The following is a 13,935-nucleotide window of genomic DNA, read 5'->3' on the forward strand; positions in this document are numbered from 1 at the left end:
AATGCAAAAAGAAAAAGAGAAACTCGTGAAAAATGAAGGTACATATGTTGGAAACCTACCGCACTCATATAGAGCTTTTATGAATAGAAAGATTTGGATGGTTTGAGAGAGAGAATATGCGATGTTCAACTTAATGAAACATGGGTCACAATTGAAGGGCCCCTTTTCTATACAAGGGTTTGGATTGAACCAATTTTTTCATTAAGTGAGGCATAGAATTATTTCTATTTTCTTAGAACTAAAATTAGATATATAAAAGGGTAAAAGGCTATATATCACAATTTTCCCCCCTTTTGAATTGATGAGATAGTAGTAATTTTTAATCCTAGTTAGAGATCACTCCAATTTCCTATCAAGAAGTGAAATGTGATAAATCATTTTGATACAAAGAGGAAAAATGCTGAAAAACTCTATGCAATTGAGTATTATAATCATCAGACACTTTAGGCGATTTATGTGTGTCTTGATCACAATACTATAGTCTATAATCTATATAATACTCACTAGTCAGAACCTTCTAATTTCTTTCTTCTTTTTGCAAGGACACCTAAAATGAAATAAAAATGGGAGTTAATACACATATTTATGGTGGAAAACTTATCATGGATTAAATATTTCTTAAGTTCTTCTTTCTTATCAAAGAGTATGTTTACTTTTCAGGTTGGCATGGCTGCAAACTTAAAGGATTTTGTGCTAACAAACTGCGATGGTCAACAGGTATCCATAGATTCAATTGCCATTTACTTTGCATCATGTTCACATCGCAGTTGCCACTAGGACGCGTGTGTATACTTGTTTGACTTTATGATAGTTTAGGTGCCTGCTTGTGCACACCCAAAGTTGGAGGTCACAGATGTCAGCTGAGGCTAAGTTAAAGGGCACGTTTATGTATAATGCGTTGAAGTTATACGATAATTATTACTGTTTTTCTGATGATCATTAGGATTGAAGCTATAAGATAATTGTTGCTATTCATTTCTAATGACTAAGGCAATTAATGTAGTTCATACTCTTGTACCTATTGTTCCTTTTATCATTCTTAGTCAATAAGCCAAAGAAAACCTTTGCAACGTATTAGGGCATACCATTAATAGGTAGGTTAGGTCCAAAATCAAAATCTGATAGTGTTGACCAAATTTAGTTTGTTTGCAAAGCAAGAGTACAGGCTTTAATCCTTTTTTTTCATCTTATTAGATTAATCTGTTATCCGTTTTTGTTCACATCCTTTTGATACCACAAAAGTAGATTCGAATTGATTGGGTTTGTTTGTGAGTCATACTAAGTCATCTTTGTAGTTCTGCCAAAGCATACTTTCTGGTTTAAGTTGACAGGCACGGGCATAGAGTTTTTTTTTTTTTTTTTGATGTCCCAGATGCATTCTTCCCAGCCTTGTTTCTACATTTGACTGCAAAGATCATAAAATAATTTTGTCAATGAAAACTTTACCATCAAGTATGGTAAGTGAGCCAGCTAAATAAATGCATGTATTAACTACTTCCTATGCCCCAAATATATAATCATTTTTATCTTCCTAAGGGCCCATCTGACCAGAAATCCATGTGAAATTGCATTTGCACGAATCTTCTTTTGGAAATGAAACTTCCGAGTCTTAGAAACTAACAAAAAAATACTACTAGTTGCAAAATGTTTTCAAGTGAAATATTCAAAAGATGCATTTTGATTAAGACCGGTTTAAGTTAAGGCCCTTAACATTTGAATCCTAACTCACCCTTATGTGCCTCCCTTTCCGATGTCAGATTTTCCTAGGGCAAGTTTCACAGCGGACCACCTTTTGAGCTGAACTGAAAGATTATCATTTATAATTTACACATTTCTTGACACTGGAGATGATATGTCTAACACTGTATACTCTTCTTACCCAGGTGAAAGGATCTGACGTGCTATTGCATGATGGGAAGCCAGTCGGATATGCTTCTTCTCCCATTGAAACAGTAAGAAAATATGTGTTTACTGCGTTCTATGATTGAACAACTTCAGTTCAGTGAGAGCTATATTTACTGCCTCGTGTATGTAAGACAACACAATCACTATCACAACCTTTTCAGACATTTTCCCCAGTTAGTTCTACATGGAAAGACATTCCAAAGCAATGTAATAGCTTTTATTATATGCAGGTTAACTACGTTTCTGCTCATGACAATGAGACACTGTTTGATATCATTAGTCTTAAGGTAAATTCTCTCTTGCAATATGCCACTTTTTCATTTTTGATAACCGAGATATCCTTGAAGACCATTTGCAACCTATACATGCATTGTTTTTGTTCCTGTATAATTAGTCGCTTCACTTCGATAGACTCCAAAGGACATTTCTGTGGAGGAGAGATGCAGGATGAACCACTTAGCGACCAGCGTAATAGCCCTTTCTCAGGTCAGATTCAGTTTGTTCCTTGGAAGAATTAATTTGCCTTATACTTTTAACTTTTACCTATTTTCTATATGTTGATGTATATTTACGAGTATGATGTTGCAAGTAAAATCTTGTTAAAGCTGCTCTGCTCTATGTTTCTCTATTTCTTTCTACATTTTTTGGTAATGTTGATTGGAAGATACTTGAGGAGAAGGGTGTAACGCCCCGAGTCTACACCGTGGACGTCACACGGTGCTTACGACCCCGAAGGATCACAAGCTAACCCATGACTGGTACCTGCTATGAGCACTGAATAGTAATACTGAAAATATATGCGGAAGTATAACTGAATATGCCATAAGGTTCTCAAAATATTGAAATAATAACTGAATGTACTAATAATAACATCTGAAAATTGAATAACTGACTGAGCTAGTCTGAAGGCCTCTAACTGTCTGAATATGGAGTTGATGGGACAAACCCCCAACTAACTCTGATTGAAATAACTACTGAGCTAACTGATATAGATAAACTCTGTCCTCGAAATATGAGGACTCACCACTGAACCTCGAAATATGAGGACTTACCACTGAATCTGCTACTGATAGCCTGAGCTGCTAAGTACGATTGGGATCCTGAGCGTCCGAACCTATCATATGAGACATCATAGCAGAAAGAAAGAGTATGCGTCAGTACGTGGAATGTACTGGTATGCTAAGTGAGGTAGGCTGATATACATGGGTTCACATGCATAAGATGATAACTAACTGAATGAACATCATGAAGTAATTAGATGAGAGTACATGCAAAATTGTAACTACTGAACATGCTGAATATGTAATACTGCATATATAATGTCTGTCTGAATTAGACTGAAACTGAAGTACTGAGTTCTGACGGCTATGTAACTAATAACTAATAGCCCTGGTTCTGTCGAACTGTCTGAGTTCTTTACTGAATACTGAGACTGAAACTATAACTGTGGGAGTTATCATCTAACCGACATACCCCGGTTATAAACTGAGTTGAGGTCCAACCTGTGACCCCAGTTGGAAGGGTGTTAGCACCTTGCCAAGGAATACTAACAAGGCTGTGTCAACCTTAATCTGGCAGGAAGACTCATGATATATATATATGTGATTGTGTCAACCCTAATTTGGCAGGAGGACGACTTACCCTACGCTGGCTACGTAGTTCTGTAACGCAGGCTACTAAAGGTCAAACCCTCTGCTGGCAGAAATGCCCCCATCCCTAGGTTCGCTCGGTGCTAAATCCTAATCCCAATTGAATCGACTCTGAACTGATCACTAGACTGTACTAGGCTTGATTGAGCTGACACTGATCGTGTTAACTGACTGAACTAGACTGAGTTCACTGAGTTCTGTTACTGACTGAGTACTAACTGTTCTTGACCTTTACTGGGACTATTCTATAACTACTGCAACTAAGTAAACAACTAGATTTCGGGTAATAAATACCCCACGACTCGATAACACCAATAATAAAGCATGACAAATCTTGAAAGCATAGCAATAGTCAATTGTTCACAATTCATTCATTGAGGCATTTAGTCAAACATTTGGAGGTCATGAACTTGTACATGATTGGGAACACATGCTAACATGTCATGATTTCACTATTCAATTCACATGGACATTTTATCAAACACTTGGGGAGCATGATTTTGATACATGAAGAATAATATATAGGGCATCATGACTTCAACATGTAATCTTGCAAATTCAAGGGTTTTATCATGAGAGATTCATAATTCAACGCACATGCTAACATAATTTCATGGAAACTCATAAAAGATCTTAACTTGAAACCCATACAACAACACAAGCATGAGCATAATTCAATTCATAGCATGAGAATCATAATTCAAGTTTTGAAAAAGGTTCTTGAACTCCAAGGGTGGAAGGAAACTCAAGGATGAACACCTAACATACCTGAGTGACGGAATTCGTGAAGGTTGTTGGAGATTTCTTGGAACTTGATCTTGAGCTTGATGAACTAGGGTTTCTTTCTTGAGAGGATTTTGTGAATAAAGAATGAATTTTGCCCTTTAGGATATTAAATTTCGTGTTAAGGCTGAATAATGTAAGGGAAAAATGACCCATTTTCCCCCACAAACCCGGATAAAATTTGCTGGATGGGGTCCCCATCGCACCGTGATCTCTGCTTGGGTCAAGCAGCCCTCACGACGCGACGCGACCCCTGCTCGGGTCAAGATGCCCTCGCGGCGCGACCCTGAGCCTGGGTCAACTGGCCCTCGTCGCGACCCTTGCTGTTTTGAACATCTAAACTCACCCTTACGCTAGTCCGAAAAATCCGAAACTCGCCTGAGATGACCTACAAGTGACCTTGATCATGAATCAACTTAAAAATCAACATACTAAGGTCAGAAAGATCGAAAATAAGATCATCCAATTTCAAAGGCTAAAAATGATTCTAGGTCTTAACACTTCGCTGAAATTTTTGAAGTCTGGGATCTCTTTTGGCATGCTATATAGGACTGAAATGACTAGGATTTTGCAGGGTCTTACAAAGGGGTTTCTACTTTTTCTTTTAAATAGATTTTTTTTTCCTTTCTTTCAAATTACCCGTCAATTTTTATTTGTTAGATTGACATGAAAACAACAAGGGAAAAGAACACTCTATAGCACTTTTTAAAACAAATAATCAAAGTTTGAAAACTTTCCAAAAAGTGGTCAGTCGGATATACTATTTCCGCTTTATAGCCATTTCCTAATTTGGGTCATTTTGGCCTACGTAGTCCATATACAACCCATATGCAATACTGATACAGTCTATATACAATACTGATACAGTCTTCAACTTGGGCAATTCGACCCTTTTAAAAATATTTCAATTTTTTTTGTTGCTATAAACTTTTTAACTGATCAAATATTCTGCTTTTATTTTATAGTTTAGATATAATAATTAAATTATATAAAAATAATATAATTGTTAAATAAAATATGTATCTATATAAGATATATGTATAGAAATTGTATAGTTCTATCAAATATGTATATGTATAAGATATATAGAAAAAATATATAGAAAGTGTATGAAAATTATATAATTGTTGTATAAAATGTGTAAAAAAAATATACAGTTATTGTATAAATTGTGTATCAAAACTGTATAATTTTCGTATTGAATATTTATATATACAAGATATGTATAGAAACTATATAGAAGGTGTGTAGAAACGGTATAGAACAAGCCAGTAAATTAAAATGACTAGAAAGTGAAATTTAAATTTCATGCCCATTTTCATGAAAATAATTTAATTTTAAGTGTTGTTTCTGTCCTTTTCCCAAATAACAATTGCATTCCACATGTAAAGTTTATTTGCCAAGAAGAGGTGTCCTTTCGGTCACTGAAAGTTAATGTATTGACTTAAAAGTTGGTGGATATTTTAAGGGGCTATCTATATAATACTCCATAAAAGAATATTGTCAAAAGATATCGTAATTGTAAAAAAGGAATTATTCGATCCCCAATATAATTCCAATATTTATAGTGCTATTCTTTTCTGGATTAAGGAAATATTTTCTAATTTGGTCCGCTAGGAAAATCCCCTTTATCGTGGGAATCTTAGTAGCTCAATTTGTTAGTTGGTTGGCTATCTGAACTTTCACCTTGGTGGTGAGGGTTCATTATGCACCTTGTAATCACCTCCCACATTTTCCTTGCGCTACATCCGATGTAATATTTTATTCTATTTTCAATAAAAAAAGATCCCCTTGTTGTGGGCCACAGAGACAATGCAATTTTACCTTTGTTTCTGTCAAGTGCCCCTTTTCAAGAGTAAAATATGAAACACATGTATCCTTGTTTTCTTCGGAGTGTTTATTTGTAGTTCATCCTGCAGTTATAAGATGGGAGTATTTATTTGCAACTCAGATGCCTTTGTATTATTTGAAAGATACTGTTTTACTATTGTGATTTGCATGATAAATTAAGTATAATACATATCGTGCTAACTTATAGGTAGTTTGGTTGTTATATATTTTTTCATGTTGCAGTAGCCAGTACTGATACTTGCTAACCTTTCACAGGGAATACCCTTTTTTCATGCTGGAGATGAAATGCTGCGCTCAAAATCAATAGATCGTGACTCTTACAACTCTGGTGACTGGTTCAACAGGTCCACAACCTCTCCCTGATACAAGTTACTTTTTTCAGCGACTGTATTTGATAATTTAGAATCTTAGATGACTAGCTTGTTTATTTTCTCGCTTAGATATTGATGTCTTTTCTGGTCCTTAATCTTACTTTTATTCCTTTACTTCTAGTCAGCGTTTTCCTTTATAAATGTTCTTATGTTACAGTGTATATTGTGATATTTCAGGCTGGACTTTAGCTACAACTCTAACAACTGGGGCGTTGGCCTCCCTCCGAAGGAGAAGAATGAAAGAAACTGGCCAGTGTTAGTGATTTCATTAATACCCTTAAGCTTTATAGTTCCTCTGAGAAATTAGAAGGAGAAGAGAAGAGACTTTGGGAATTAGTGTCTTGATTATTCCGTCAAGCTAGTGGGATTAAATAGTGTTAGAGAGAATGTAATTAAGGAAGGAAACTAATACGAATATTACACAATATTCTAAGTACTATGGATTTGGGGATATTCCCATATCGACGCTATCTAATTATTGAGATATTCTCATAGCTACATTATCTCATAATAATATCATATTTAACATCCTCTGTGAGGAAAAGAGAGAGTTGGGACTTTTCTTTGGAATGGGGGTGAGGTGCACGTGTTGTCTGGTTCTTTGTTGAAGTTCTGATACATACAATCAAGATGGTTTTCCTATTGGCATAATACATAAACAGACACTTAAACTTGGCCTAAGTGGGCAAGTAAGCACTCCAACTTTGAGAGTGCACATCTGGATACCTCAACTTGGTTTGAACTTGCAATTAAACACTTTAACTCGTCCCCACTATGTCTCGTGGAAACCAACGTTGATGTGGCGCATAAATTTTGAGGTGTTTGGATGATCATTTTGTAAGTTGGAGTTTTCAACTGACACGTGGAAACAAGTTGAGGTGCATAGATGTGCATACTCGAAGTTTGAATGCTTACTTGCCAATTGAGACCAAGTTTGAGTGTCGGGTTATATATTATGCCTTTGCTAGTTGTGACCTGTGTAAAAGTCTTTCCTTCTTTGAACTTCTTTATTTTCAGAATCAAACCCAGACTAGCAGATCCTTCCTACAAGCCTCAGAAAAGTCATATCCTTGCAGCTGTTGAAAACTTTTTGAATCTTATGCAAATACGATACTCCTCACCACTCTTCCGGTTAAGGACGGCCAATTCTATCCAGGTTAGAATGTAAATACATCTCAATGAAGTCTAATTAAAAATATTTGACTCCTTTTTCTTCAGTATTTTGCAATTACTTCAATGTTTCAACATCACAAATTGACGTGTTTCACCAGGAAAGAGTACGATTTCATAATACTGGTCCTTCGTGGATCCCTGGACTTATAGTAATGAGCATTGAGGATGGCCACCAGGAAGTTCCAGGGCTCTCTCAATTGGATCCAATGTGGGTAAATCTAATCCTTCATTAGGCTGTGGAACTGCTGCTTTTTTTCAGTTGATACCTGAACCATTAATTGAATGACAATATTTTTTTTTCTCATTTTACCAGTTATTCCTATATAGTTGTCATCGTTAATCCTTGCCCGACCGATGTATCGTTTGTCAATCCTGCACTAAGAGAAAAATCTCTTCAACTGCACCCAGTACAGGTATTATGTTGCAATTCTTACATGCATATCTGTAGTGATTCAGCCCTTCCGGATTCCACGCATATTGGAAACTTTGGTGCACCGGGCTGCCCTTTTTTGCAATTCTTACATGCATATCTGTGGATCTATAAAGAGGATGGGATGGTGTATGGAACTTAAACATCTTGGACATTGTTAAGTCGGTTTTGGGCCTTACTGCGGTCTGCAAGTGTTACGTTTTGTTTCACTATATAATTGTGCCAAAGGGCAAAGGAAGAACATAGAAGTAGTTGACGCAATCCAATAAAAGTATTAATACAATCTAGTCTTCATGTATTACTAGCTGTACTTGTATGACATTCATGGTATTCATTGTTCACTTTTGCATCTCCAGATGAACTCAATCGATGATGTTGTTAAGAACTCAACATATGATGCATCCTCTGGCTGCTTTAATGTGCCTGCCCGGACAACTTCTGTGTTTGTTGAGCCTCGGTAAAATCTTCACGTAAAGGGAAAAACCTGGATCTGTGAGTTATGCTTGTGCATCTCTTTCACTGTTCAGCAATATTTATGTAAGGCCTTCAGCCTTCTGCTTATCCAAACTTGTACTACATGAACTGTACCTTGTTATGTATCAGTTCTAGAAAAATGGCTATGGAAGAAGATCAAAGAGTAAATATACCACAAAGGTTCAGTTAGAAGAAAATATACCCAAAAAATGATCCCATTTCTCTGCTTATTTACCATGGAAGTAAGCATAAAATGATTTATGTTGTATAAGTTGATAATCCTATGTCAAATATTTGTGTAATACTAGTGTCTTAAAATTCAATACTTGTTATTCTAGTTGTTTAAGTATATAGTCTGTATCAAATTTTAAGTGTCAACTTGTGAGATTTCCACATTGTTATTTTTTTGCCTATTTTGCTTCTTTAATTGAATCTTGAAGGAAAATAAATAATGACTTGGGGAGCATTGAAGTTGTATCGCAGTAAACTAGTACTAGTACAACAAACTAATCAGTTAAGGTTGGTAAGTTTATTATTTGTAATTGGTCCATTATCTCTTTTCTTTTTTCAGTAAACTATCCTTTTCAATATGTCGAATTCCACGACCATCTCATCTAAAATATTATAGATGTGATATATATATATATATATATATATATATATATATATATATAAAATCATGTCGTGACATGTATGCAGGTGTAGCCGAGGTCTATCGGAAACCACCTCTCTGCCTCCCAAGCTAAGGTAGGGGTAAGGTTTGCATACACTCTACCCTCCTCAAACCCTACTTGTGGAACTACACTGGATTTATTGTTATATGTATTCAGGTCTGATTATTTTCTTGGACGAAGCATTTAAAAATACATATATTTTTGTCAACAGCCTCTCTACTTCTTCGGAGGTAGCGGTATGGACTGCGTACATCTTATCCTCCCCAGACTCCACTTTGTGAGAACACACTGGGTTTGTTGTTGTTGTATTCAGGTCTAATTATTTTCTTGGACGAAGCATTTAAAAATACATATATTTTTGTCAATGTTGACGGTGAGATGTGAATCTGATATCTCTATTTGTTTTGATACCATATTGAGTTGTGTGATTACTCATGCGTTTTCAAATTAATGAAAGGATCAAAAAGATTGTGCATATATGGTGTTGGGAGAAGTGGAATATGATAAAGGAGTAGGTTTAGGACATGAAGTGAACTTCTTTGCATGTCTTTTAGGATTACTTCGTTACGTGCTATACACAAACCTAAATAAATTCTTTCATGCAAGTTACTTGACCTCCTTAACCCTTTTGTCTCACAAACTTTTATTTTATGATAAGAAAATAAAGTAATTTAGGAAACAAATTTCCACTTGGAATATGCATGCATTTTCACAAATTGCCTATTCCAATTTTTTGGATAAAAAAGGGAACTAAAAGGAGAGCCTTGGCGTAACTGACAAAGATGTTGCCATGTGAAAGGAGGTCACAGGTTTGAACTGTGGAAACAGACTCTTGCAGACGTGCAGGGTAAGATTGCTTGCGTATAATACAAGACCTAGTTGATTGGCCCATTCCCAAGCCCTTTGCATAGCAGTAACTAGTGCATTGGGCTACAAAGGGAAACGGGAAATGACGATGTTTGGTTTCCGATTTTTAAACTGTTAAATTCTTGTAATTTACGGGAGATTTAAGATGTAAAGCGAGCATATCCTAAAATAAACGTTTTTCAAAATTAAGCAAGCCTAACTTGGAGGATAAAATTACTCAATATTTGTGCTGATGGGAGGTATCTAGTTGTCGGTATTTGGTGGAAAAATCAAGGTGCATACAAGTTGATAACTAATAAACCATCATCATCCAAAAAAAAGAAAAAAAACTAGTAAATTGAAAATGGCTATAAATAAATTAATTGATCATTGTCAAGATGCACATGCATAAGATATGAGTTTGCTAGTATGCATCTAAAAGGTCACTTGTTAAACAAAAGCTTCATTAGAAAGAAAAATGTGATCAGGATCTTTTTTGTATATGTGTGTGTTGTCAATCGTGTGAGAAGTGTATGGTGGCAATGAACTAATGATAAGAAATTTCATGTGAGGATCCAAGATTTATGGAACCTTAGATGTAAAGTATAGGAGTACACCATAGGTGTGTCATGAATAACCTAATAACTAGCTATGAGGACTTAATTCATGTGACACATTTCTTAATCTTAGCATGTTAATTTTACTTTTAACAACAAACAAACAACAAGCAATGAAAACAAAAGACACTAAAGCCCCCAAAACTATAAGATAAGTTCACGTCGAGTCCACGTAAAGGATTTGGTTATGATATGTCAGATTTCACTGAGTATACAAATGAAAATCTAACCATACATGTCCTACCCCAATTGGATTGACTGGGATGAGAGTTTCTCTTTTCGAGTTTGTAAAATCAGAATTTCAATCAAACCACTTCTTATCTAAAGTGAAAAGACGCATAAAATCCTCACCACTATTTATAAAAAGAACATTGATACTTTATAGTAGTATACATGTCACACGTATTCTTTAATTTATAATATATATACTTCATGTTCAGTCAAATACCATCACATAAATGTTAGGAGTCAAATACCATCACATAAATGTTAGGAGTAAGATCACAAGGTGGTGGTGATCTACAATCCAAAAGAGTTAAAATAATTTAAAGGGCCAAGTGGCTAACAACTCTTATTGCTAGTCACGTTGGTGAAGGAAATAGAGAGAGAATGATATGATCACAATTAACATGAAGCAAATAATACATAATTGGCACCATAAAAAAAATACCAAGTGAATTTTACTAATACTATACCACTAAATGTATATTAAAGAATGAAAACAATTTGTATATAACAAAGAGAAAAAATAAAAGAGTTGGTACGTGGTGACTCCCATCTAAATTCTTCACCAATTTCAATGAATATATAGTCGTGTTGGTTAAAAAGAAAAAAAAAAAGAAAAAATTAAAAAATGAACCTGCATTATTGTCAATAATGACAATCAACAAGCTGCCTTTGTGTTTGTTCTTGATCTTGAACAGGAAGATTAAGGTCTAATGACAACTCATGATCTCTTTGTTTCTTCATAACATTATTATTATTGTTACCAAATTCTTGATGATCTATTGAAGTTGCTGGACTTAAATTGCTCAAATACAAGGGTGAATTTACGTTAGCGCCCCCGCGATGACGTCTCATGTGACCACCTAAAGCTTGTCCTGAGGTAAATTCAGCACCACAATATGAACATTCATGAATCCTAGGAGAAGAAGAGTAGTACTTGTTGTTGGAAGAATTTGGCATGTTCTTGTTTTTGTTGTACAATGTTGTTGTTGTTGTTGATGGTGAGTGTAGTTGATAATCATCTTCATCTGAGAAATCGAAATATGATTTCTTGTTATATTCGGTGTGTAATGTCTTTGGCTTCTTGTGACTTGCTCTGTGTCCACCTAATGCTTGGAAAGATGGGAATGTACGGTTGCATGTCTTGCATTCGTACACGTATATTCCTGCCTTTGTACCATCTATTGAGTTGGTGGATGTCTCGATGTACCTTTTGCTATTGAATTTAGTTGGGTACAACCTTAAATCATGGTTAAAAAAATCAACATTACGAGGATGATAATCATCAGCACTTTTGGACAAGAGGACGAGACACTTGGCGGTTTCCTCCTCCTCTTCGGTGAACGTGTTGATGAATGCCTCAGACGAGGCGGCTGATGACAGAATCTCATTATTATTGTTGTTGATGTTGTTGTTACAGGCTATGTCTTCTCCATTGCCACTACTACTTTCAATATTGTTGTTGTTGATGCAAGCGACAACATCTCTATTATCGCTACCATCTTCAATATTGGTTTTATTATTGTTGTTGTTGCTGCTGCTAGGGACGTTGCATGCTTCGTTGTCATTTCCATTGTTGCATGCGGTTAATGAATCATGTGATGTGATGGAGAAAGGGATATTTGGAGATTGAAGGCGAAGGCGTTTGGTTCTTTTGCCCTTAACGATGTGGAAGAGGTCCTTAGAGGAACCACCTACCACTTCTTCAAGAGCCTCCATAATATCCTTTCATCCACCATAAATGTCTTCCACATTCCCTTAACACACACACAAAAGAAAAAAATTATGTAAACTGAAATTAAAAAAAAAAAAATTAGAGGAATGAGAGAAAGAAACAAAGAGGAAAAATAGGGAGAAAAACACAAAGAGAGGAAGTTTTGATGGTAGGAGAGTTGATGATTATCTAATAAATATATGTGTAAATATAGTGAATGACAAAAGTAGTCAAAGGAGTGAGGAGAAGATACACCACTAGAAATTGATGTATATAGTGAGTTTAATTAGTATCTTTTAAAAATATATATATAATTATAGGAAGGTTTTTAAAAAAGTAGATAGTTAGTGAGAGATAAATAGGGAGAATTGGATGGAGAGAACTCAAGGTAGGGTGATGACCATTGTAATTCAAAATGTGGACACAACTAAATTTGTCCCCCTTTTGTTTGTTAATTGACTAAATCTGTTTTTTCCCTTTAATTAATTATAAGAAATTAAAACATCTTCGTCACTTGAAAAATGATTTGAAGAAAATGATCTTTTAAAATTATTTTTCTTGAATATTCTCCTTAATTAGTAAATCGATAGCAGCTAAATTTATCAAACACTACTAGAAATTTGCTATTTTTCAACAGAAACTCTTATTAGAAATCAAAGATTTCAAACGACATTCTCACAGGATTTGCTCTGTTGGAATTTATGGAAAAGTAATTATTACGACATTTGATATTAAGATTTCCAATAAACTTTCGTCAAAAGGTTTGTTAGTTTGACGATGGAAATAATTTTCGTAAGAAAATTCCATCAGGGTTAGGTAAATTTCTAGTAGTTGAAGGAGCGGATTTAGCTTTCCGATCATAAGTTTCATTTGAACTCATCAAACTTTAAATGTAGAGCATAATTCATGTCTAGAGATTCATTAAAATTGCAACAAATAACAGTTATAAATCTATAATCTTAGAATAATTTCATATACTAAACTCATAAAATTTAAATTCTAAATTAAATTCATTTCACTAGTATAAAGATCCTTTAGTGGAAATTTTCATATATAAATTGAAAATCCACATGTCACCCACAAAGGTTGAGACTAATAAAAATTAATTATCATTTGTCACGTAGTTTTGCAGGCTCATATTTAAAATATCTTATAATATGGAGCAATTAGTTGGATAAACCAAGTCCTGATCATGATTTTATTATACACTGTTTGCATGTCTT

At 34.9% G+C, this 13,935-nt stretch overlaps 2 protein-coding genes across 4 annotated transcripts in view; one reads left to right on the plus strand and one right to left on the minus strand.

The window, feature by feature from the left end:
- The window catches only part of LOC107850428 (pullulanase 1, chloroplastic), a 46,359-nt gene extending 37,299 nt beyond the window's left edge, over positions 1 to 9,060 (plus strand). For 2 of the 3 annotated variants that reach the window (XM_016694942.2, XM_016694946.2), the window contains exons 19-28: positions 661 to 717; positions 1,884 to 1,952; positions 2,136 to 2,192; positions 2,317 to 2,391; positions 6,444 to 6,532; positions 6,737 to 6,814; positions 7,577 to 7,715; positions 7,831 to 7,940; positions 8,046 to 8,145; positions 8,519 to 9,060. In XM_016694942.2, coding sequence (XP_016550428.1) covers positions 661 to 717; positions 1,884 to 1,952; positions 2,136 to 2,192; positions 2,317 to 2,391; positions 6,444 to 6,532; positions 6,737 to 6,814; positions 7,577 to 7,715; positions 7,831 to 7,940; positions 8,046 to 8,145; positions 8,519 to 8,623 — 879 coding nt within the window. In that variant the 3' untranslated portion in view covers positions 8,624 to 9,060. The remainder of the gene's footprint in view (positions 1 to 660; positions 718 to 1,883; positions 1,953 to 2,135; positions 2,193 to 2,316; positions 2,392 to 6,443; positions 6,533 to 6,736; positions 6,815 to 7,576; positions 7,716 to 7,830; positions 7,941 to 8,045; positions 8,146 to 8,518) is intronic. The other variant, XM_016694944.2, reaches the window with a different exon arrangement.
- A 2,462-nt stretch (positions 9,061 to 11,522) lies between these two features.
- LOC107850427 (zinc finger protein ZAT5-like) lies at positions 11,523 to 12,876 on the minus strand. Its single transcript, XM_016694941.2, has one exon. The coding sequence runs from the start codon at positions 12,715 to 12,717 to the stop codon at positions 11,644 to 11,646; it is 1,074 nt and encodes a 357-aa protein (XP_016550427.1). The 5' UTR covers positions 12,718 to 12,876; the 3' UTR covers positions 11,523 to 11,643.
- Positions 12,877 to 13,935: the final 1,059 nt, after the last annotated feature.

This window comes from Capsicum annuum, chromosome 12 (genome assembly GCF_002878395.1).
Source record: "Capsicum annuum cultivar UCD-10X-F1 chromosome 12, UCD10Xv1.1, whole genome shotgun sequence".
Classification (NCBI taxonomy): Eukaryota; Viridiplantae; Streptophyta; class Magnoliopsida; order Solanales; family Solanaceae; genus Capsicum; species Capsicum annuum.